The sequence below is a fragment of the Hoplias malabaricus genome, chromosome 5 (genome assembly GCF_029633855.1).
Source record: "Hoplias malabaricus isolate fHopMal1 chromosome 5, fHopMal1.hap1, whole genome shotgun sequence".
Classification (NCBI taxonomy): Eukaryota; Metazoa; Chordata; class Actinopteri; order Characiformes; family Erythrinidae; genus Hoplias; species Hoplias malabaricus.
In genome coordinates, this window is record NC_089804.1 from 16,450,798 (window position 1) to 16,474,115 (window position 23,318).

At 37.3% G+C, this 23,318-nt stretch overlaps 2 protein-coding genes across 2 annotated transcripts; both read left to right on the forward strand.

The window, feature by feature from the left end:
* Positions 1–8,248: 8,248 nt before the first annotated feature.
* LOC136697269 (histone H4-like) lies at positions 8,249–9,697 on the forward strand. Its single transcript, XM_066672306.1, has 2 exons — positions 8,249–8,289; positions 9,400–9,697. Exons 1-2 carry the CDS (start codon positions 8,249–8,251, stop codon positions 9,695–9,697), a joined length of 339 nt encoding a protein of 112 aa, XP_066528403.1.
* An 842-nt stretch (positions 9,698–10,539) lies between these two features.
* LOC136697933 (histone H2B 1/2-like) lies at positions 10,540–10,970 on the forward strand. The gene has a single exon (XM_066673278.1). The coding sequence runs from the start codon at positions 10,549–10,551 to the stop codon at positions 10,921–10,923; it is 375 nt and encodes a 124-aa protein (XP_066529375.1). The 5' UTR covers positions 10,540–10,548; the 3' UTR covers positions 10,924–10,970.
* The last annotated feature ends 12,348 nt before the right edge of the window (positions 10,971–23,318 follow it).

A 23,318-nucleotide genomic window follows, 5' to 3' on the forward strand; every position in this document is an offset into this window, starting at 1 on the left:
TAGAATACATCAGATTACCCCAGAGTACTTTTCAGTATAGGTAGAGTTTTCCAGAGTACAGGCAGGGCACTCCAGGGTACAGTAGAGTACAGTCAGTGCACTCCAGAGTACAGTTGAGTACGGGCAGGGCACTCCAGAGTACAGTTAAGTACAGGCAGGGCACTCCAGAGTACAGGTAGACTACAACAAAGTACAGCAGAGTAATAGAAGTGTACTCCAGAGAACAGCAGAAAACAGTAAAGAGAAGCAGTTAGTTTGGATGAGTGCAATAGAAAAGTGAATGTGACTATTTCCATTAGCGTTGTGACAGATCTGATTGTAACAGACTGACTGGAAGGAGGGAAACCAGAAGGAACACAGACATCAGAGAGTCGTCAAACAATCACATCCGTCCACTCCACCATCCTCAAACAAGAGAAATCGTGAGCACAGAATCGCAAAGCACATCATCCAGGTTTATCATGATTCCCATACTGACTCTTCCTGGAGATAACTAAGAAAGGCTGAGAGAAGGTGGAAAAAATCTCAGCTTTCTATCAAGTTCTCCTATCCAGGTTCTCTAATAAAGTTACTTCTGTGAAGTTGTCTTTCTATAGAGAGAGGGAGACAGGAAGCATCAGCATCTGATCCATGCAAGCTCTTTCTCCTCTCTCCTCAAACCCCCCTTTCCCCCGCCACCCTCTTCCCTCACCTCGGAAGATTTTGGCACCTTCTTTGAAGGGAAGGTTGATAAATAAAATCCACCAGTCTTTTTCCTCTTTCCTCCCTGGTCAAGTTCCTTTGGCATTCAAGACCGCCAGCGTGGCTCCCATCCTGAAGTAGCCCACTGTGGACGCTTCACACTTCAGCAACTACAGACAATGGCAATGGTCAAGAGTCGGACTGCACCTCAATCCCTTCAAGCTTCAAGTACAACTTGACCTGCCATTCCTAAAGTCACATAGAGGATTAGCGTCAAGACTCGTCTCAGTCTTGGTGCCCAGATGGGAACGAACTTCCTCTTGCATTCCGAACAGCAGACTCTCTTGAGGTCTTCAAAGCAGACTGTAGATCCAACTCTTTGTCACCCACTTAGGTGAACGCTAATTTAAATGCCCGCTGTAACATGTTATTGCAGTTATACGGCACTTAACTCTCTTTCTAGGTGTGAGCACTGACTAGTTTTTCCTTCTAGATTTGAGCACTGACTATAGATGGCATTGTCTATAGCACTTTCTACGTTTGTTCTTTCTAGGTATCAGCACTGGCCCTTGTTCTGAATAGTGTCTGAGATCAGAAGGAATGTGGACCCTAACCTATTTGTATTAGCTAGGATACACATTCTGTCTGAACAAAAAGCACATTTGTGAGTCACTCTGCTAAATGCTGTAAATGTATTGCCCAGCTATAAAATCTTATTTATCTAGATTTAAAAAGAGTTAACAGCCTAAGAAGCAGAAAGCAAATGTATCATAACTCGTCTTTAACTACAGTGTGTGCAGAATTATTAGCTAAATGAGTATTTTGATCACATCATCCTTTTTATACATGTTGTCCTACTCCAAGCTGTATAGGCTTGAAAGCCAACTATCAGTTAAGTAAATCAGGTGATGTGCATCTCTGTAATGAGAAGGGGTGTGGTCTAATGACATCAACACCCTATATAAGGTGTGCACAATTATTAGGCAACTTCTTTTACTTTGGCAAAATGGGTCACAAGAGAGAGTCTGAAAAGTCAAATGGTGGCGCTGCAGGTAGTGTCACAGTCACACAGCTCCAGGGGCCTGGAGGTTGTGGGTTCGATTCCCGCTCCGGGTGACTGTCTGTGAGGAGTTGGTGTGTTCTCCCCGTGTCCGCGTGGGTTTCCTCCTGGTGACTGTCTGTGAGGAGTTGGTGTGTTCTCCCCGTGTCTGCGTGGGTTTCCTCCCACAGTCCAAAAACACATTGGTAGGTGGATTGGCGACTCAAAAGTGTGTGTGTGTCCCCTGTGAAGGACTGGCACCCCCTCCAGGGTGTATTCCTGCCTTGCGCCCAATGGTTCCAGGTAGGCTCTGGACCCACTGCGATCCTGAACTGGATAAGTGCTTACAGATAATGAATAAATGAATGAAAAGTCAAAAATTGTGAGATGTCTTGCAGAGGGAGGCAGCAGTCTTGAAATTGCCCATCTTTTGAAGCGTGTTCACCTCAACACATCACGTGTTTCATGGCAAATAGCTAACAGGGTCACAAGAAGCGTGTTGGGGGGGGGTGCAAAATAACTGCCCATGAATTGAGGAAAATCAAGCGTCAAGATACCATTTGCCACCAGCTTTGCCATATTTCAGAGCTGCAATGTTACTGGAGTATCAAGAAACACAAGGTGTGCGATACTCAGGGACATGGCCAAGGTTAGGAAGGCTGAAAAACGACCACCTTTGAACAAGAAACATAAGATAAAACGTCAAGACTGGGCCAAGAAATATCTTAAGACTGATTTTTCTAAGGGATTATGTACGGATGATATGAGTGACTCTTGATGGGCGAGAGGCGGGATCAGTAAAGGGCAGAGAGCTCCACTCTGACTCAGATGCCAGCAAGGTGGAGGTGGAGTACTGGTATGGGCTGGTATCATCAAAGATGGACTTGTGGGACCTTTTTGGGTTGAGGATGAAGTAAAGCTCAACTTCTAGACCTACTGCCAGTTTCTGGAAGACACCTTCTTCAAGCAGTGGTACAGGAAGAAGTCGCTATTGTTCAAGAAAAACATGATTTTCATGCAGGACAATGCTCCATCACATGCATCCAAATACTCCACAGCGTGGCTGGCCAGTAAAGGTCTAAAAGAAGAAAAAATAATGACATGGCCCCCTTGTTCACCTGATCTGAACCCCATAGAGAACCTGTGGTCCCTAATAAAATATGAGACCTACAGGGAGGGAAAACAGTACACCTCTCTGAACAGTGTCTGGGAGGCTGTGGTGACTGCTGCACGCAATGTTGATCGTAAACAGATCAAGCAACTTACAGAATCTATGGATGGAAGGCTTTTGAGTGTCATCGTAAAGAAAGGTGGCTATATTGGTCACTGATTTGTTTTTGGTTTTGTTTTTGAATATCAGAAATTTTTATTTCTAAATTGTTATATTGGTTTACCTCATGAAAATAAACAAGTGAGATGGGTATAAATTTGGTTTTTATTAAGTTGCCTAATAATTCTGCACAGTAATAGTTACCTGCACAAACAGATATTCTCCTAAGATAGCCAAATCTAAAAAAACCCTCCAACCTCCAAAAATATTAAGCTTTGATATTTATGAGTTCTTCGGGTTATTGAGAACAAAGTTGTTGTTCAACAATAAAAAGAATTTACTAAAATACAACTTGCCTAATAATTCTGCACACATTGAAAACATTTGTTGCTTATCTGTCTTGAAGGCATCAACAAACATTTAACCTTTTCAGAGGTATATATGAACTTTATAGCAAGATAATAGCTAGCTATTTAGTGCAGTGGCCCTGAAAGTCAAACACACAAAAAAGATGTGCACATATACAAATATAAAGAGCATATTTAAATAACAAAGATGCACATGAAAAAAAATAGATGCATCTACAAAAAAAAGAAACATCAAAAATTAAAGGCTGCCCTCTTACTGCAGAGATGGGAAATGTGCACTTAGTTTTATGTATGCATCTTTATTATTTTAATATACACTATATATTTTTATAATTTATTGTTCACATCTTTTTGTATGCATCTCTTTTTTGTGTGTATCAGTAATTCTGCAGGGGCAGTGCAGCTGCAAAGCGAGGGGTCAGTTTGATGGCTCACAGAGAGGATGGACTGTAAAGGAAGAGGCAGGATACAGTGAAAAAGCAAGGAGAAGGGGATTAGGATGAAGGTCCACATCAGGAGAGAGGGTGTGCTTTAAAGGAAGAGGTGGAGTGTGGAACAACCACAAAAGGGAGGGGATTAGGACAAAGGGTCAATGGTGCACCTGAAAAGAGCTGGAAAGTCAGAGACTGGGAGTGGGTATCAGTACACTTTACACTTTAACAATTATCAGAACAGTGCTTGCCTTCATCGCTGTGAATGTTTCACACACTGCTAAACTATAGCAGTTAGAGTTATAGTTGTAGTATATTGTAATTTAGAGTTATAGTTTAATGTACAGTAGTATTTTTCTCTTTCTTTACATTTAGTCATTATCTCAATACTCATTCTTTTAAATGTAATAGTTTATAACACATCATATTATATTGTAATATGTTGGTGGATGGGGCATGGAACATAGCCATTACTGCAACAATTGACCTTTATTAAGTGTTCTAACAAAGGCACTAGCGCCAAATTGAGTAGATGAATACCGCGTGGTGTAGTCTCTCTCAATTATCAGTTGTATTTAGCTCCGCCTTTCTGTCAACTGGTTTCAACCAGGTCCTGTAGAGAAGCATAATAGCAGCATTGAACGAGCGACGTCTCATTCGTTCTTTTTTCGTCTACCGAAGAGAAGGAAGCAGAAACATGTCCGGAAGAGGAAAGGGTGGTAATTGAGAGTCAAAAACGCAGAGAGAGAACGCAGTGCTTGTACTCTGCAGCACCTCGCGGTGTTTGCAGTCTAACGTCAAGTTTATTATTGTTTCTCCCGTTTATATATATATTTTTTTTAGTGATACTTTCTTGTTGAAGCTATACGTCACCGCTTCGGCGGTTGTGCCATTATGGCATCTCACATGGCACATAGTGAACGCCAAGTTAAATACTGGGTGAAAATCACCTTTACTGGTTTAGGTGAACCTCCTAACAAAGACTTTGTTGGCGATTTGATATTCCAGTCTCACTGGCTCCATGCAGAAGATATTTATTCTTTCATAAGCCTTCCAAACAGGAGAGATTTCGAGCTGTGTTTCAGAAATGAACGAGGTATTCGTATTTTTCTTGAAATCTATGGAAATAACCCAAAAAAGTGGGAGGATTTTCAGATTTTCTCACCTATAAGCCTTGATGTTAAAACAATCATTGTCAAGTTTTGGACGGGGAGAATTTCAGACGAAGATGTTGAAACATACTTGCATCGTTTTTGTGATATTTTGAAACCTGCAGTCAAACCAGTCGACAAGTTTGGTTTATGGTATGGCATCAGAAAATATCAAGTGAAACTTAAGAGAGACAGTAATGGCAGAGAATTGCACATTCCTAACTCCATATCTTTGGGCCCCCACAATGGTAAAATATCATATCAAGGCCAAGTGGCAAGATGTTTTATTTGCCAAGAGGAAAATCACCAGGCCAAAGATTGTGGGAAGATTAAATGTTGGCAATGTGGTTCCTTTGGCCACAAAGGAAAAGAGTGTAGAGAAACAGCTATATGCTCACTATGTGGTGCGGAAGGGCACAACTTTTTTATGTGCCCTAAATCATATGTAAATCGCTCTAAAGCAATGTCAAGACTCTCAGATATGGTTACTCAAGAACAAGAAAATATACCAAGTGAGATGGAACAAGAAAGAGTTGCAGTTGGAAGCAAAGACTCTGAACAGGAACAGATACCAGAAAATGCTGATCAGAACGCAGAAGGAACGTCTCATATAGAAGAGTCTGGTTACATCCAAAATCAACAGGTGAATGGAGGAAATGAAGTCAATAGCAAAGTGCAAAAAGTGGATGAAGATGGAAAAAGCAATAGTGGATCTTCAAATGATGACAGTAGTAACAGCAGTAGCAGCAGCTCTTCGTCTGAAAGTTCTGATGAGGACTTTTCCAGATCAGATAAAGACTCGAGTGGAGACCTCTCTTCTGAGAACGTAAAGGTATCTCCATCTTCAGGACAAAACATTCCTACTGATCATGCTTCTACAACGTTGCCGACAACTGACTTTGGAAAATCTTCAATCTGCAATCAAGGACAGGACACCAATAAGGAAAATATATTACAACAGAAAAAACGCAAATTGTCACCAAGAAAAGTAGGTAATGCAAACAAAAAAAGTGTTCTAAAAAAGAAAAGAAATCAAAATCCATAATAAAATATGTCCACTGTGGGTATTAGAATAGCCACTTGTAACGTACGAGGAATTCAGTCTAAATTAAACAAGGAGAGAAAATTAGAATCCTTAAGTAAAGAATATTTAGATTTAGTTTGTATTCAAGAAACAAGATTAGCTACATTAGATGATATTAATGAAACAGGAAAACTATGGATTAAAGGACCCTCCTATTTTTCTGTTGGTGATTGCAAAGCAGATGGTATTGGTTTTCTATTTTATAATAATTATTTCCAGATTATAAGAAGTAGAGAAATTATTCCTGGAAGACTAATGTACATGGATTGCTTCCACAGTGGTAGAAAAATGAGAATTATCAATGTTTATACAGCACAAAGTACAGTAAAAAAAATCCAGCTTTTTAAAAAATTGAAAGTGTTATTGTGTACAGGTTTTTTGACAATTGTTTGTGGTGATTTTAATACAATAACAGATGATATAGATAGAATAACAATAAATCCAGGAGTTATACGAAGAGAAGGTCCCTTTTTAAAAAGAATGATGTTAGAACAAGATTTTTCTGATGTTTTTAGAATACTATACCCTAATAAAATAGATTTTACCAGATTTAGTACTATTTGTAAGACCAGAATTGATAGAATTTATATAAATAAAGGGTTAGAAGTTTATACTTATAAAACAAAAATGATTATTGATTCTGATCATTTAGCTGTAATCTGTAATTTAAATGTAAAGGGTGAAACTAAAAAGAATTATTGGAAATTAAATACACAAATTTTAGAAATCCCTGCAGTATTATTAGATTTAAAAGGAGAGATTGTTAGAATAAAATCTTTAAAAATTTTTACTAAAAATGATCGAGAGCTGTGGGAAGTTCTAAAAACACAGATAAGAGATTTTTTTAAAGGAAAATGTCGGACGTACAATAAGGAAAAAAATGACAAATATAATTTAACAATGATGCAATATATTAAATTAAAGTGTACAAAGAGAAGTGATGAAGATGAAAGTATTATGTCAAAATTGAGGGAACAAATAGATTCAATGAATAATGATCTATATTCAAATCTACAAACTCTTGCAGGTGCTAATATAGAGGAAATTCATAATAAAGCTAAAATTATGTCTGTATACACAAAAAGGAAACAAAGCTCTTATATTGGATCAATCTATTCAGAAAAGGGTAAAATTGTTAATCAGCCTGACGAGATTAGAAAATCTATTCAAATATTATGTCAAGAGATGTATAAAGAAATTAAAATAGATAATAAACATTTTAGAAAATACTTAAATTTTGAATATAATAATGAGTATGATTTTTTAGCTGACAAAATAATAGAAAGTGAAGTCATCACAGCAATAAAACAATTAAATTTAAAAAAGTCTCCTGGAAAAGATGGGTTACCTGCTGAATTTTATAACAAATGTATGTATGATATTTCCCAATTATTAACTAGAGTATTTAACGAAGGTGTGGAACAAGGATTTATGTACGACACCTTTTATGAAGGTGTGATGTCACTATTATATAAAAAAGGTGATAAAAATGATATCAATAATTGGAGACATCTCACTTTAATGAATATTGATTATAAAACTTATGCAAAAATTATTATGAATAGGTTGCAGGATGTTCTTGATGGAATTATCACCAAAGAACAGACCTGTGCTATTAAAGGAAGATTAATGTGGGATAATTTAGGTATTTTAAGAGAGTTAGTTTGTACTAAAACCAATGAATCCTTTTACATAGTCGCTTTAGATCAAAAGAAAGCTTTTGACTATATCTCTAGAGAATATTTATGGGAAGTGTTAAAAATGTATAAATTTCCATTAACTTTTATTAGAATGATTATGTGTCTATATGTTGAGTCTAAAATACAGATTAATGTAAATGGACATTTAACCGAACAGTTTAAAATATATAGAGGTGTTAAACAAGGTTGTCCACTTAGTGCAGCACTTTATGTTTTGGCTATAAGTCCATTAATAATGAAAATTCAAACAGACCAGAGGCTTCAGGGTGTTAAATTAGGAGATAAAAGAATAATAATTACTGCATATGCTGATGATATAACAATTTTTATTAAATCTCAGTCAGAGTTAGACATTATTTACGATCATTTTAAAATTTATGAACAAGTTTCGGGGGCACAATTAAATGTAAATAAATCAGAAAGTGTCTGGATAGGAGATCCAAATAATAAATTCAAAATCAATATTCCTGAATTCCAAAAAATAAACATTTTAGGAATTTATATAGATAACACAGGTTGTGTAGATGCAAATTGGTCTCAGAAAACAGAAAAAGTTCAAGAAGAAGTTGAGAAATGGAAAGATAAAAAACTAAATTATAAGACTAGAATAGATATTACTAAAACATTTATTCTATCAAAGATTCTGTTCTTAGCATGTATTTTCCCTCCACCTGATATATGGTTAAAAAAATTAATAAAATATGTGTTAACTTTATATGGAATACAACTAGAGAAGTTACTAAAAGACAACTGATTTATAAAAGACGTGATTTAGGAGGCTTAGGTGCTATTGATTTCTCTGTTAAAACAAAAATTTCCTTTTGCAAAATTATTCAAAATGGAATTCAACGACAAGTAGAGTGGATAGGAGATTTGACAAATTGGAAATCTAAAAAAGGTAAAGCTAGAGGATCTATTCCATATTTTAAGTTAATCTTTTCAGATTTTATACATAAATACAATGATTTGAACATTGATTGGATAAATTCTTCAAATAAAAGCATATATAAAATAGTGAGTGATAAAATTTATGGACAGAATTTTGAATTTAGAGAACTAAATAAAGAAGAAAATAAAATATGTCTAAAAAATATGCTTAACAAAAATATATCTGAGACTATTAGAGATACAACCTGGTTAATAGCAGTAAGGAGGTTACCAGTCAGACTTTTAGTAAAATGGAGTTGTTTTATTAAAACTATAAAGTGTCCAATGCCATTATGTCAAGAGGAAGAATCTCTGGAACATTTTTTATTAGAATGCTATAGGTCTAAAGAAGTGTGGGAAAAAGTAAAGGATATAGGTTTAAATTTTGATGTAAATATTAAAAGTATATATTATGGCATTTTTGATTGTAACATTGATGAATATAAATGTAATTTTATGTGGTATATTATATGTCTGGTAAAGTCTAAGTTGTGGAAAACACGATGTAAAATGACAATAGAACAGTCTTTTGTCTCTAGTGATGCGGTTGTGAAGAGTATTAGGACTGAATTAAAAAAACAAAAGACTCTTAATATACTTTTTAAAGACTCTATTCTTTGGGACACTCTAAATATATGAGACTGTGCTCGTTTGTATGTGTAATTAAATGTTTGGATGTATGAGTATATAATTTATGTAAGCTGGAATTTTGGAAGGACTGTACATATATTTGTATTAATTAATAAAGAAAGGGTGGTAAAGGTCTTGGAAAAGGTGGCGCTAAGCGTCATCGCAAAGTGCTCCGTGATAACATCCAGGGTATTACCAAGCCTGCAATCCGTCGTCTCGCTCGTCGTGGTGGTGTCAAGCGTATTTCTGGTCTGATCTACGAAGAGACCCGTGGTGTGCTGAAAGTGTTTCTGGAGAACGTGATCAGGGACGCCGTCACTTACACTGAGCACGCCAAGAGAAAGACTGTCACCGCTATGGATGTGGTGTACGCCTTGAAACGCCAGGGACGCACTCTGTACGGTTTCGGAGGTTAAACGCTCGACTCGACCAAGGCTTGTATCCAAAGGCTCTTTTAAGAGCCACCCACAAGTTCAAAAAAAATAGCGTTTCCACGAGGTTTTTTTTTTTTAAGCAAAAGTTGTTCATTTTAGTTTATTATTACTACAAAAAACAAAAAAAAAAAAAACAAAACAAAACTTGGAGATATTTTGTCTGGTTAAACAAGTGAAAAGCTGTGTCTAAAACTACACCATCGGTGTAGTGAAGTAGAACCGATGGTAAAATACCATTTTAAATGTGAGGTAAAATGATATTTTCAGTTAAATCTGTCACATTACAGGCGCTACTACACTTAACAAATTCCGAACCTGATTATCTCCATGTCCAACAAAAGTGCTTCTGGCCCATGAGTTTTGTCTTAAACAATGAATTTTATTAATTTATTGACAAAAATATCTTGGTATTGAGCACATAAGGAAAAAGTGTCTGAAACAAAGTTCTGATAAACCAGTACCATTTTGAGCATACTTAAATATATTAAAGCATGGTAATTATCACCAGAAAAGAGCTCCAAAATCAACAAACAATTCGTACTTAGAGCACATAAATAGCCCGTATCGTAAAATATTACATATGTGAACTTTATTGGTGCGAAATGCGCGGGACAAAGAACAAAGACGGCTCATGTCTCGGGCAGAGCATAACGTCAATGAAAAGAGGGTCTGGAGGGAGGAGTTCAAGCGGCCGAACGCTGATCAATGGGCGTTGGACAACATTTGAGTAGGCGGAGAAAAGATTCATCTGCATATCACAGTCTATATGAGCCGCGAGCAGGGACAAGGTTCCCTCAGTGAGTTTTTGAATAGCACTCGAAAGAACGTCTATAATGCCTGAACCAGCTAAATCAGCCCCGAAGAAGGGGTCAAAGAAAGCCGTGACCAAGACGGCTGGTAAAGGCGGTAAGAAGCGTAAGCGCACCAGGAAGGAGAGTTATGCTATCTACGTGTACAAGGTGCTGAAGCAGGTCCACCCCGATACTGGTATCTCTTCCAAGGCTATGGGAATCATGAACTCGTTCGTCAACGATATTTTCGAGCGTATTGGCGGTGAGGCTTCCCGTTTGGCTCACTACAACAAGCGCTCCACCATCACCTCCAGGGAGATCCAGACCGCCGTGCGCCTGCTTCTGCCCGGTGAACTGGCCAAGCACGCCGTGTCCGAGGGCACCAAGGCCGTCACCAAGTACACCAGCTCCAAGTAAGCGGTGATCAGACACGTCCAAACCCAACGGCTCTTTTAAGAGCCACCCACGTTTTCGTGTAAAGTTCAAATAGTTTTCCGTTAATTTGAAATGTTTAATGCTTTTTAGTTTTAAAAAGTGGACCTTAGAACAATTTCCTAACAAATCCCACATTTACAGCTATATTCCTGCATATGTTGCAAAATTTCACATGATTAATGCCCTCAGGAGTGGGTATTACATTTTGGTGGTATTTTCTTCTGCAAAGAACGTCTTAATCCAGGATTGACAGACTGAAATGAAATTTGACACAGTGACAGAGAATTGTCCTGAATCTATGGAGCCCCTAAAGGGACTGGGGGAAAATAAAAAAACACTATTGATTTTGCGTTCCCTCGCAAACATAATTGGGTTCCCTCGCAAATCGTTTTGCGTTCCCTCGCAAATACTTTGTGGGCTCCGTATGGTACAGTACTGTGCTTACTGTTGATTGTGTGCTTGCTGTGTGTGTCAGGTGAACTATGGAGCAGCTCGCTGAATTTTACTTTGATCTTGGACTGAAATATAAAGACATTGCATCTCTTCTCAGTGGTAAACATGGATATGTTATTGGGGAGCGCCAACTGAAACGTTTGTTGCGGTCTATGGGACATTCTAGAAGGAAGGATTACTCTAATCTACATAGTGTTATTACTTTCGTTCGGTCGCAACTGCAGAGCTCGGGACAACTCCATGGATACCGATGGATGTATGCTAAATGTAGATTAAATGGGCTTCGAGTGAGAAAGGAGGATGTCCGTTTGATTCTCAAGGAGTTAGACCCTAGAGGGGTCGCACTCAGAAGAGCAAAGAGGCTGTGTAGACGGAATTAACCAAACTTCATCTGGCACTTAGACTCCTATGATAAGCTGAAGCATTATGAAATTTGCATCAATGGATGTATAGATGGGTTTTCCAGGAAAATAATCTGGCTGAATGCTTATACTACCAGTAGCGACCCAAGGTTGGTTGGATCCTTGGATTACATCCAAGCAGTTCAGCGTTTGGGGGGCTACCCAGAAATCGTGAGAGGAGACTGTGGGACAGAACATGGACACGTACGTGATTTTCAATTTTTCCTCAGAATGATTCACCATGGAAGCATAGAGAGCTATCTGGATGGAGCAAGCACAGCCAACCAGAGAATAAAAAGCTGGTGGGGCTTCTTAAGGAAAGAATGCATGCAGTTTTGGATAGCTCTGTTTGCCGGCCTCAAGGAAAGGGGGCTCTTTGATTAATTCATTCCTTCATTCATTCATTATCTGTAACCACTTATCCAGTTCAGGGTCACGGTGGGTCCGGAGCCTACCCAGAATCACTGGGTGCAAGGCAGGAATACACCCTGGAGGGGGCGCCAGTCTTTTACAGGTGTTGTTAAGCTGTTTTTTTTTTTATTATTTATTTTAGCAAGGCTATAAATAAACAACAAAATATGTCTAATTGTTTGTGGACACCCCTTTTAATGAATACATTCAGCTACTTTAACTTGCACCAATTGCTGACAAAGATGTGCCAATGTACACAACTTGTCTAGTCCCTGTACAGAAGTATTGGCAATAGAATAAGACTCTCAGGAGCAGATAAACACAAACCTGTTGTCACCATAAATAAAGTCATATGGGAACTAGAAGCGTATAAAGCCCCCAGCATTGAGTTCTGGAAATGTGTTTTCTGGAATGATGGTGTCCCACCCAGTACTTTTGGGATGAGTTGGGGAGTTGTGGATGAGGCAGGGTGCTGAAAATCCAACATCCTTATTTCACTGTATTGCTTCAAATCATTGTTCCAGTAGACAACCTTCTCTGTTCAGTAGACAGTTACTTCAACAAAAGCAGAGAGGCAGAGTCTTTCAGAAGTAAAAATGGGGACTAATATATATATATATATATATATATTATAAAGCTGAATAATAAATATACAGGTTATGGAGTGACTGGAAGGACAGTCCACATTCTACATGTCTCCTATAGTAAAGAGTCCAGGAGCTAAAATAATCCAGACCTGTTACCCACTGAAAACAATTATAACAGACACCAAAACTGTTAAGCACCTGAAATCCTAGCAAGAATGGGAAAATTGTTATTTCACAACTACAGAACTTGGTCTTCTCATTTCCCAAGCATACAGCGTTTTGGGATAAAACACAAAATGATGCAGCACAGTGGTAAATATGCTCTTATACCAAATTTTCTATAACCCTAAGCTGGCATCAAATTCAAAATAGGTGAATGATTTGCACAGCATCCCCACATTTCTGGAGATGGTGTTTGTCATTACCGTATATTTAAGTTATATTTAAATTTAATAAATGTGCAAAGTTGGCGGCACGTCCTGGAGGTTGTGTGTTTGAGTCCCGCTCTGGGTGACTGTCTGTGAGGAGTGTGGTGTGTTCTCCCTGTGTCTGCGTGGGTTTCCTCCGGGTGCTCCGGTTTCCTCTCACGCTCCAGAAACACACAACGTTAGGTGGATTGGTGACTCAAAAGTGTCCATAAGTGTGAGTGTGTGTGTGTGTCGCCCTGTGAAAGACTGGCACCACTTCCAGGGTGTGTTCCTTCCTTGCGCCCAGTGATTCCGGGTAGACTCCAGAACCACCGTATCCCTGAAGTGGATAAGGAGTTACAGACAATGAATGAATGAATGAATGAATAGGCAAAGTTGGCACTGGAGATGTTTGTACGTTATGTTTATTGGTAAAAGTATGTGTGTCTAATAATTGTACTTTGTATTTTAAACATTGTAGTAATAGGGACATTTTTAGGGATTGTAATGCTGAAATTAATTTTGGTGTTTTCTGGTACATCTTTTAAAACCTAGGATGAGCTGGATGACACTGCAGACGTGTGGGATTCACACACCATCAGACCATCAAAGAATGACAGTGTTCCTAGTGGCCGGCCAAACACAATACATGGACTGCCAGAACTGTATGGAACCAGAGACTTTCTTCATTCAGCTGAAGATGAGGACATTCATACATGCAAAACTGAATGTACATTTCGCCAGTCAGTGCCATGTGATCCAGATGTATATGACCTTTGTAATATAATTATGGCTGAATCCCAGTTGACACTCCCAAGAGATCCATATCAAGCTATTGATTTGTACATATTTTTGAGAGATGTTATAAAATCATCTATGTAGTCGTTTTGTAGTGGTGACACATATGATCATAACAGCAACATTTTATTCTTTTCATTTCTTTAAAGTAAGATTAGTGTGTTAAATACAAAAGCATGTCTGATAGTCCTCAGTGAAATAATATGATAGAAAATGTTTCTCTTTTGTTTTGTTGTTAAATGACATTCGAAATTTGTATACAGTCTGTACGCATATTCGGGCGGCACGGTGGAGCAGCAGGTAGTGTCGCAGTCACACAGCTCCAGGGGCCTGGAGGTTGTGGGTTCGATTCCAGCTCCGGGTGACTGTCTGTGAGGAGTTGGTGTGTTCTCCCCGTGTCCGCGTGGGTTTCCTCCGGGTGCTCCGGTTTCCTCCCACAGTCCAAAAACACACATTGCAGGTGGATTGGCGACTCGAAAGTGTCCGTAGGTGTGAGTGTGTGAGTGAATGTGTTGCCCTGTGAAGGACTGGCGTCCCCTCCAGGCCGCCTTGCGCCCGATGATTCCAGGTAGGCTCTGGACCCCCCCGCGACCCTAAATTGGATAAGCGGTTACAGATAATGGATGGATGGATGGATGTACGCATATTCTTTTCACATACTTACATTCGAATGAGACATTTTGCCTTTTTGGCCCAAACTGCAGGATCAAAAAAAAGAAAAATCCTCAGAATAAAAATATGTGCCTTTTTTTTTTTTTACTAATGTAAATGTTTAAATTCTGTAAGAGACACACTCTAAGGACAAAATATTGGGAACTCTTAGTAAATTCAGGTGTTTCATTCAGTCGTATGCTACAGGTGTATACAATCAAAAACCTGCCCACAAAAAAGCTGCCCACTTTACAAACATTTGTAAAACAAGTTATTCTAAAGAGCTCACTGAAATTGAGCATTGTACTGATGTAATAGGATGCCACCATAGCAACAAGTCATTGATGTAAGTGGAATCATTTAGGAACCACAGCAATTCAGATCACTAGATTAAAATCACTGTCCATTTTATCAGCTCCACTGACCACACAGGAACACTTTATAGTTCTACAGTTACAGTCTGTAGTCCACTTTGCATAATTTGTTTGCTCCTTTCAACACTGTTCAATTGTCAGGACCTACATAGAACCGGTATGATATGGGAGGTGGATCATTCTCAATGACACTGTAGTGGTCTGCAGTGTCTGTAATTGCAAAAATACAAAGTGCTCCTCTATTGTCAGTGGAGCTGAGAAAATGCATAGTGAGTGTAGAAACAAGGAGATGGTCATGATGTTGTAGTAAACAAACAGAAAAATATTTGAGTTATAATTCCATTTATTTAAATGGGAACATGGCTTTAAAAGATTCCATCCAACAACAAACATCAAAATTTGAATATTTTGTAACTTAAATATATACTATATATATATATATATATAAAGGTACATTAAAAAGGGACATAATGCACATTGTAAATTGTTACAGGCTTTATAATAACTAAAGCCAGTTTATTTTTAGGTATATTAAAACAAAACCTGACACAAATGTGTGTATTTGCACTTTTAACAATGCACTGAAAAAACAAAACAAAACACTTTCTTAGCAAGTAAAACCATAAATCATAAAATAATAAATCTAATAACAAAACACCTTTCTCATTTTGCGATTGCTGTAGGCTTATTTAGCTTGTTATATGTTTGCATGTTTATTATTTTTATGATAACTTAAAACAATTTAAAAATGAAAAACATTAGGTATTTGTTGTGGATTTAAAATGGTTTCACATATCAAGATATTACTTTTGAGGCAAGGTAAACAAATCTGTGTAAATGTGCAACATTAGGAACAATTATAACTATAATAACATTTATAAGTCTGCATGTGCAAGTTTACGCGAGATGTCCAGCAGATGGCTTTTTATGTCTTATGGACAGTGTTAATTCCAGCAATGGAGCTTAACTGAATAAAACTCATTTCATTTAAATTATTGGTACTACCTTAAAATAAGAATACATGTATCTAATATGTATACAGGTAAACTTATTAATGACTTTTAATGCATTAACAACATTTAATAATCATTAATAAACAGATTTTAAATTATGGATAAACCTTTATAAGTGTATTGTTATTCTAAAGTGGCACCGATCTATTAATCATTTTATAGTATGTCCATGGAAAAAAAAATCACCAGACAAGATGTTATCAAATTCTGTGCGAAATTCTGGATAGGAGCTATATGTTGAAGGAACTTCGAGTACAGCTCCACAAGTATGAGCTACAGGCCTTCGGCTCAAACCAGATACAGCATTGAAACTTACATCTATCTTCTCTGTGCAAATTACATATGAACCAGTGCAAAAACGTAAGAACATCTCTAGTTTACGCTGATCAACATTTCTAATGTAGCGCTGCAAGTAACTGAATGTTGTTTGCACATTTTGAGATAGAAACACAGAGGATGTTTGTAACATTTCACAAACTTTTTTGCTTGTTGGCCTTTTGCATTCATACAGATGCATCACACTCTCTTTGTCTGCCAGATTCAGCTGTGCACCGGTAAGACTATGAGAGAAACTGTCCATTATAAATTTTGGCTCTTGAAGAATGGCTTTATGTGCCATTGTTTCAATGGCAATGTGTGCGTTTTCTTTGCAAGGAAGGCTGTGTGACCCCATCCTTGAGAAAAGGTCAAGCAAGTCTTCCTTGTCATCATCTCCAATTCTGCCTTTAAGTGCCTTTTCAACAACTGATAGCTCACTAGCAGACAAATAGTTGAAGAAAGAAGACATAAGGACATCTTCATCCACTGCATCAATTCCAAATATGCAAGCTAAAATGAAAGCCTTTGATAGTCTCACTGGAATTATACCATGATCAATGTAACCCTTTGCCCAGATTCTTCCAAGTGCTTCAGGCCTCAATCTTGGCACTCGCTCTTCTTCACCCTCACACTGTTCCAGAAATTCTGTCCAGAAAGAAGTGTAAACCTCCCTTAAAACTCCATTGTCATCCAGGGCCCGCTCATTTTTGAACTCCATCTTTAGACCAACTTTCATTATTTTGCTGTCCATGAATATGTCTAAAAGGTCATCCACAACTTTAACCCGACGTATTACAGCATACCGTTTCTCAACCACTGATCCTGCAGGTGCAAAAGACTCCTCTTGTGTGCAAGAAATTTCTATGTTTTGCTGTATAGAAAGATAAGGAAAATCATAAATAAAACTTTAGTGAGACAGCATTACTAATGCCCAAATTTTGTATGTAATTATTCTGACACATACAAGGCACTAATTCTCACCCTGATTCTTCTGGCCAATGCTTTCAACTTTTATTATTATAAATAAATAAAAGCATAACTATATAAATTAATGCACAAATAATATCTTGAATCTAATTCTATATTTACATAAATTAACTTCAATTTGAGCTATATCTGTATTCATATTTATTTATTCATACATTTATTTTTATATTTCCACATTTAACATTTGTTTATTTACTTCACTTTTTCTGCATATGTGTCTTCCTGTATTTCTGTCTGTATGAGGGCCGTCCTAAACTTACTCTAAAGCAGGATTGGTCAGCTTGGCATACTAGTACATGGCTCAGTGGCTCTTCTGTCCTGACAGTATTACTGACAGATTGGGAACACAACAGAGACATGCTGCTCATACAGTAACTGTATAAAACGGGGTAAAAGCTCTCTCCATTCTTTTATCTATACATTCTATCCATGCTTGGCAGAGGCATTGCTAGATTTATGAACAGGGACTAAACTTGCAGGAACACAGACAGCTGAGGGACAGCAGCAATTCTGTCTGTCTCAAACAAATCATCTTAACTGTCTGTCTTTATAGTCTTAACTTCAAAAAAAAAAAAAAAAAAACAAAACAAAAAAAAAAAAACACATCTAAAGTGTGAATAGAGTTGTTTTGGCCTGTTTTAACACAGTCACTGTGCTGCTGCACATCTGTACATATCGTTCATGTCTCTGTTGTGTCCTGTTGTGATATGTGATAATACTGTCCAGACAAAAGAGCCACTGAGCTGTGTACTGCTTTGCCAGGCTGACCAATCCTGCTTTAGGATATTAAACATAGACATAGAAATACAAGAATAAATAAATGTAGAAATAAAGAAAGATTTAAATAAATATAGACATATAGAAATAGCTCAGATTTTACTTCATTGTGTAAATACAGAAATAGATTCAAGACATTTATTAAAGTATCTGATTTTTCTTATAATTTATTTACTTACTAACATACATACTTATTTATCATGTAACTTTGGTCCACAATCCTATGGGCAGGTTATTAATTATGCCCATTTTGGACACACAAGCAGTTTAGCATTTTATGGTACACCAAGCATATAGACTTCTAAGCAAAATATTGTATTCTCCTAGACCAACAGCGTTTTAATTTTCTAAGTGAAAATAACAAAGTCTACAAGTTAATTTCTTAATTATGACATTCTCTTAATATTTAATTGTGTAGTTCTGTTTATTGCCTGAAATTAACTAAGCAGAATAATATATATTTAAAATTTGCCTTTTGCACATATTTCCAATATGTTTCTGTGAAAATGAAAACCTTTGCATTAAACTATGTTAGATACATTTGCTCATTGCGATAGTAAATTATACTAAATTCAAATAATCAACTTATTTTGCCACTTAATTACTGGATTAGGAAAACCTTATTTGTATTTACACTTGTAATCCATATTACCAGATCAACTGACCACACAGGAGCACATTATAGTTACAATTACAGACTGTAGTAGAATATTTTCTTGTCCCCCTCTCCCCCTGTTCCTCAGCGCTCAGGACCCCCACAGAGCAGGTGTGATGTGGTGGTGGATCATTCTCAGCGCTGCAGTGACACTGACGTGGTGGTGGTGTGTTAGTGTCTGTTGTGCTGTTGCGAGTGGATCAGACACAGCAGTGCTGCTGAAGATTTTTGAACCACTCTGTGTCACTGCTGGACTGACAAACTGCAGCAACAAATGAGCTACCGTCTCTGACTTTACATCTATAGAACTACAGAGTGCTCCTGCATGGTCAGTGAAGCTAATAAAATGGACAGCGAATGTAGATACAATGTATGTGTTCCTTATGCAGTAATCATTCAGTGTATAAGTTGATGACTACAGTAATATGTGAAAAATAATTTTACAAAATAAAGCCATCAAGTCCATGCTAAGAAGGTTAATGAAGAATTTCAGCTAAAACTTTAAACCAGAATTACCCTTAATCTAAACAAATAAATAACATTGATATTGTATGAGTCACCTGTACATGTTGTAAATCTTCTGCATTAACAGGACCCACTGATGATGGTGATGGAGGGTCATTTTCTGTAGATACCACATCTTGGACTTCATTCCTCTCATCATTCTGTAAAACAAAATTAATTAAACATGTGAATATGATATACAAACTACTGGACCAACCAACCAAAAACAGCGACAGACGTTCCTTCATTGTTATTACCTTTGTTATATCCTTGTGGTTATACTCAAAATTCCACTCAATTGTTGATGCAAGCTCATCAACCGTTTCACAATATGGGTGTCCAACTTCTATTTCTGTATCTTCTGGTATCAAAATCAATTGTTGCATTTCATCGTGTGCTTGATTGTTGAATTCAGGCACCTCATATTCTCTAGGAGTTTCCTGGAGTTCATGTGAGGACTGCACTATGCCAGTTTCATTCAGACATTCTTCTGCATGAGACGAAATGTGTATTATATTCTCATCTTGAAAGTCCTGGGTGGAGTGCATGACTGCATAGCTTCTACCTTCATTTGGTGTTGAATGAAGGTAATTTAAAGACCCTGGGACTTCATCAGCTAAGGTCTCAGAGGGTGCAGCACTGCTATGCTGGTTCTGGCTGACATCAAACATCTTTTGTCTTTTGTGTCTTTGTAGTCCCTGTTCTTTCAAAATCTGTAAAATATTAATTGAATGTTAATTCTCAATATATTCAATAAAATAAATTCATTTCATAACGTGCTGCTGACATGTATTTGCACCATTTACTTTAACTTAAAAACTTAAGACAGATTTTTTAAAATAAAAAATAACAGCCAAAATCCATATGAATATTTGTCATACCACCTGATTAAATTATTCCTGAAACAGGTTTTATCAATCCATTTGTTTTGTTGGCAATTTATAAAGACACATATTTTCTGGCCATTGTCAATGCATTTCTCCCAGTTTCCTAGTAATTGTTGAGGCAGCAATTCAAAAGCACAGAAACAATAAAACTTCAAATACCTCTTCAGTGAGAGATCTGTGAGGTAAACTCTTTGAAGAAGGCCATTCTGTGTTGTCATCACTGTCTGAAGATGTTTCATGGATCATGACTGAAGAAACATTTTCTTTTGTGCAGATGTAAAGTCTCAGCATTTTCAGTTTACATTCTTCATAGAGCTGGAAGAGTGTGCTTTCCATAGAGACTTGATTTCTTTTAAAATCACAAATTGTAAATGTAAAGTCCTCTTCTGCTCCTTTTGGTGAGTGGCCATTTTGGAAAAAAAGATTTTTTCCCATTTCCATTATCTGCGCAACTGTTGTATATTTATCAAGCAACATATGCCTTGCTCCACCTCCATTCCTTGTCCTCACTTGATGATAGTCATTTTTGGAAAAGTGAAGCCACCCAATTTCGAGTCTCCTTGAGCTTTTTTGTGCATTCTTATTGTTATGTCTTGACATCCCGTTTTCCAGTGTGGTTGCTATATCTGGCTCGTGTTGTTTTGACCCAGTTCTTCTTGCAAAGATTTTCTGTTTCAGTCTTTGTAAAAGAGTTCCTTTGTCAGCACAAATATCTTTCTGTTTGCAAAAGGAAATAACAGCCAGCCGATCACCGTATGACCTAATATACTTTGCCCTTTCTTCATCTGTCATAATGAGGAGGACAGACCTGTCAATCTACAAATACAAAATACAAACATTACAGATTTGCTTTATATCAGTAGAAATGCAAGTAACACACCTGAATAGACAATCTGCATTACAGATATACAACAGAGAACATTTATATTCTACAAAACAAAGACATATATTTACTACAGTCAAACATTTACAGATATTCTGAATATCTCTGAAGTTCCACTTTGACTGTAAAACTCAAATATCAGACCCCAGGGTTTGGTTTAATGCCAAAATCTTCATATCAGCTATAAAATATTTAAATGAATTTTGATTTAAATGAATAATCAATACACAGTGTTGTAAACTTGCTTCTGTCTGTGATTTAACACATGTGGGCTTATGCTGGCACCATACCTTGTGGAGTGCAATTATATTTGATTGGACAGTGACGATATACGTCTGGTTTCATTTGATGAAATCCAAGACAGAATTTCTTAGGAATGTGATGACTGTACCTTGTCCCTTTTCATTTTATCCAGGTCCTCCTCTGACACTCCTCTTGACCTCAGGAAACTTTCAAGGTCCTCCTCCATTTCTAGGTCATAAGATTAAAATTATCAGAATTATCAGCTTCAGGTTTATTCCATTCCAGTGATTGTTTCTAAGCTCTCAATCAAAGCCTATACAATTCAGACATTTAGCTACATACAAAAGCAAATCAAAATGTAAATGATTGAATCACCTATATGCCCCTGTGCTGATTAATAGACTAGAACATCTATCTTATAGCCCAAGTACAAGATTACATTTACAGATTCCTTGCTAGACCCTACAATTAGACAATACAAGTACAGCTGTGAAATACAGTGTTATCAGTATAATCTGGCAGCATTATATATAGTGCAGCAGCTTAAATGATACTGAAAAGCTAGCAGCTAACCAGTGTATCCCGTTTTTACAATTCCCAAATTGTATTCCGTTTTTACAACTCCCAAAGAAAAACAGAATTCCCAGATAAAACGAAACGCATGGTGTAGGGACCGGCTCGCTAGCTCCACAACCGTGTCTGGAGCCGGCGCGATGAGCCACGTCTCTGTAACAATCAGTCCGCAACATGTCCTGAGATCTCTGTGTTGAGCCACTGCCTTACACCCTCCATCTTGTTACTGAATCACCGTATTTTTGTGAGACTTTGCTTGGTAAAGGCTTTTTATTAAGATTCTTAGCTTGAACCCTACCCCAGTGCGCCGTCCACATTTTTTTCTTTCTTTCTCGAAGCCGCCTATGTCTCATACACCTGTTACTATGGTGATACTTGGAGCTTCGGCGTTCTGACTAGCATTTTCAGGATGAACGTATATAAACTTGTTCACAACTTCCTCTGATGTTAGGCAGTTGCTTACAGATGTATGAACGAGTCGCACTGGCAATTTATTTAGCTTAACTAACTGTGTTTGTAGAGATAAATAAATACATATATAATATCTGTTTCAATTGGCTGGATTTACCTGGAAACTGCAGTGTCCTGGTGTGTTGAATGAGCCCCAAAGACAATTGTGTATAATTTGCGAGGGAACGCAAAACGATTTGCGAGGGAACGCAATTATGTTTGCGAGGGAACTCAAAACGATTTGCGAGGGAATGCAATTATGTCTGCGAGGGAACGCAAAATCAATAGTGTTTTTTTTTATTTTTCCCCCAGTCCCTTTAGGGGCTCCGAATGAATCAGATTGTATGTCAATAACATTTTAAATAAATTATGAAGAGCACTTGTAAAAAAATGTCAAAAAATTAACAGTGAAAATATGTAACGTCATGACAAAAAGAACGACGATGTAAAGTGGAAAACAAGGACGCAATGTATAATGCTTCCTTTCACCCTCTTATTCAATGCTCAAGACCACAACAGAGCAGGTGGATCATAGCAGTACAGTGTGGTGGTGGTGGTGTCTTAATGTGGATCAGAAAAAGCAGTGCTGCTAACATAGTCCACCAGCCAAAAGCATCCTACAAACCGGATTCCAAAAAAGTTGGGACACTTGTCAATATTTGGCAAATGTCAATATTTTATTCGTAATAGAACATAGATCAAAAGATCAAAAGTTTAATCTGAGTAAATGTAACATTTTAAAGGAAAAATATGACGATTCAATATTTCACAGTGTCAACAAATCCCAAAAAAGTTGGGACAAATAGCAATAAGTGGCTGGAAAAAGGAAATTGAGCATATAATGAACAGATGGAAGACCAATTAACACTATTTAGGTCAATTGACAACATGATTGGGTATAAAAAGAGCTTCTCAGAGTGTCAGTGTCTCTCTGAAGCCAAGGTGGTTAGAGGATCACCAATTCCACCATTGTTGTGCAGAAAGATAGTGCAGCAATACCAGAAT

What these genes read in the sequence shown, in the direction of transcription:
- LOC136697933 (XM_066673278.1), top strand. Translation starts at nt 10,549, where the DNA reads ATGCCTGAACCAGCTAAATCAGCCCCGAAGAAGGGGTCAAAGAAAGCC.
- LOC136697269 (XM_066672306.1), top strand. Translation starts at nt 8,249, where the DNA reads ATGCAAATTGGTCTCAGAAAACAGAAAAAGTTCAAGAAGAA. An exon ending in CAGAAAAAGTTCAAGAAGAA is followed by an intron (nt 8,290 to 9,399) that starts GTTGAGAAATGG and finishes TAATTAATAAAG; the next exon opens with AAAGGGTGGTAAAGGTCTTG.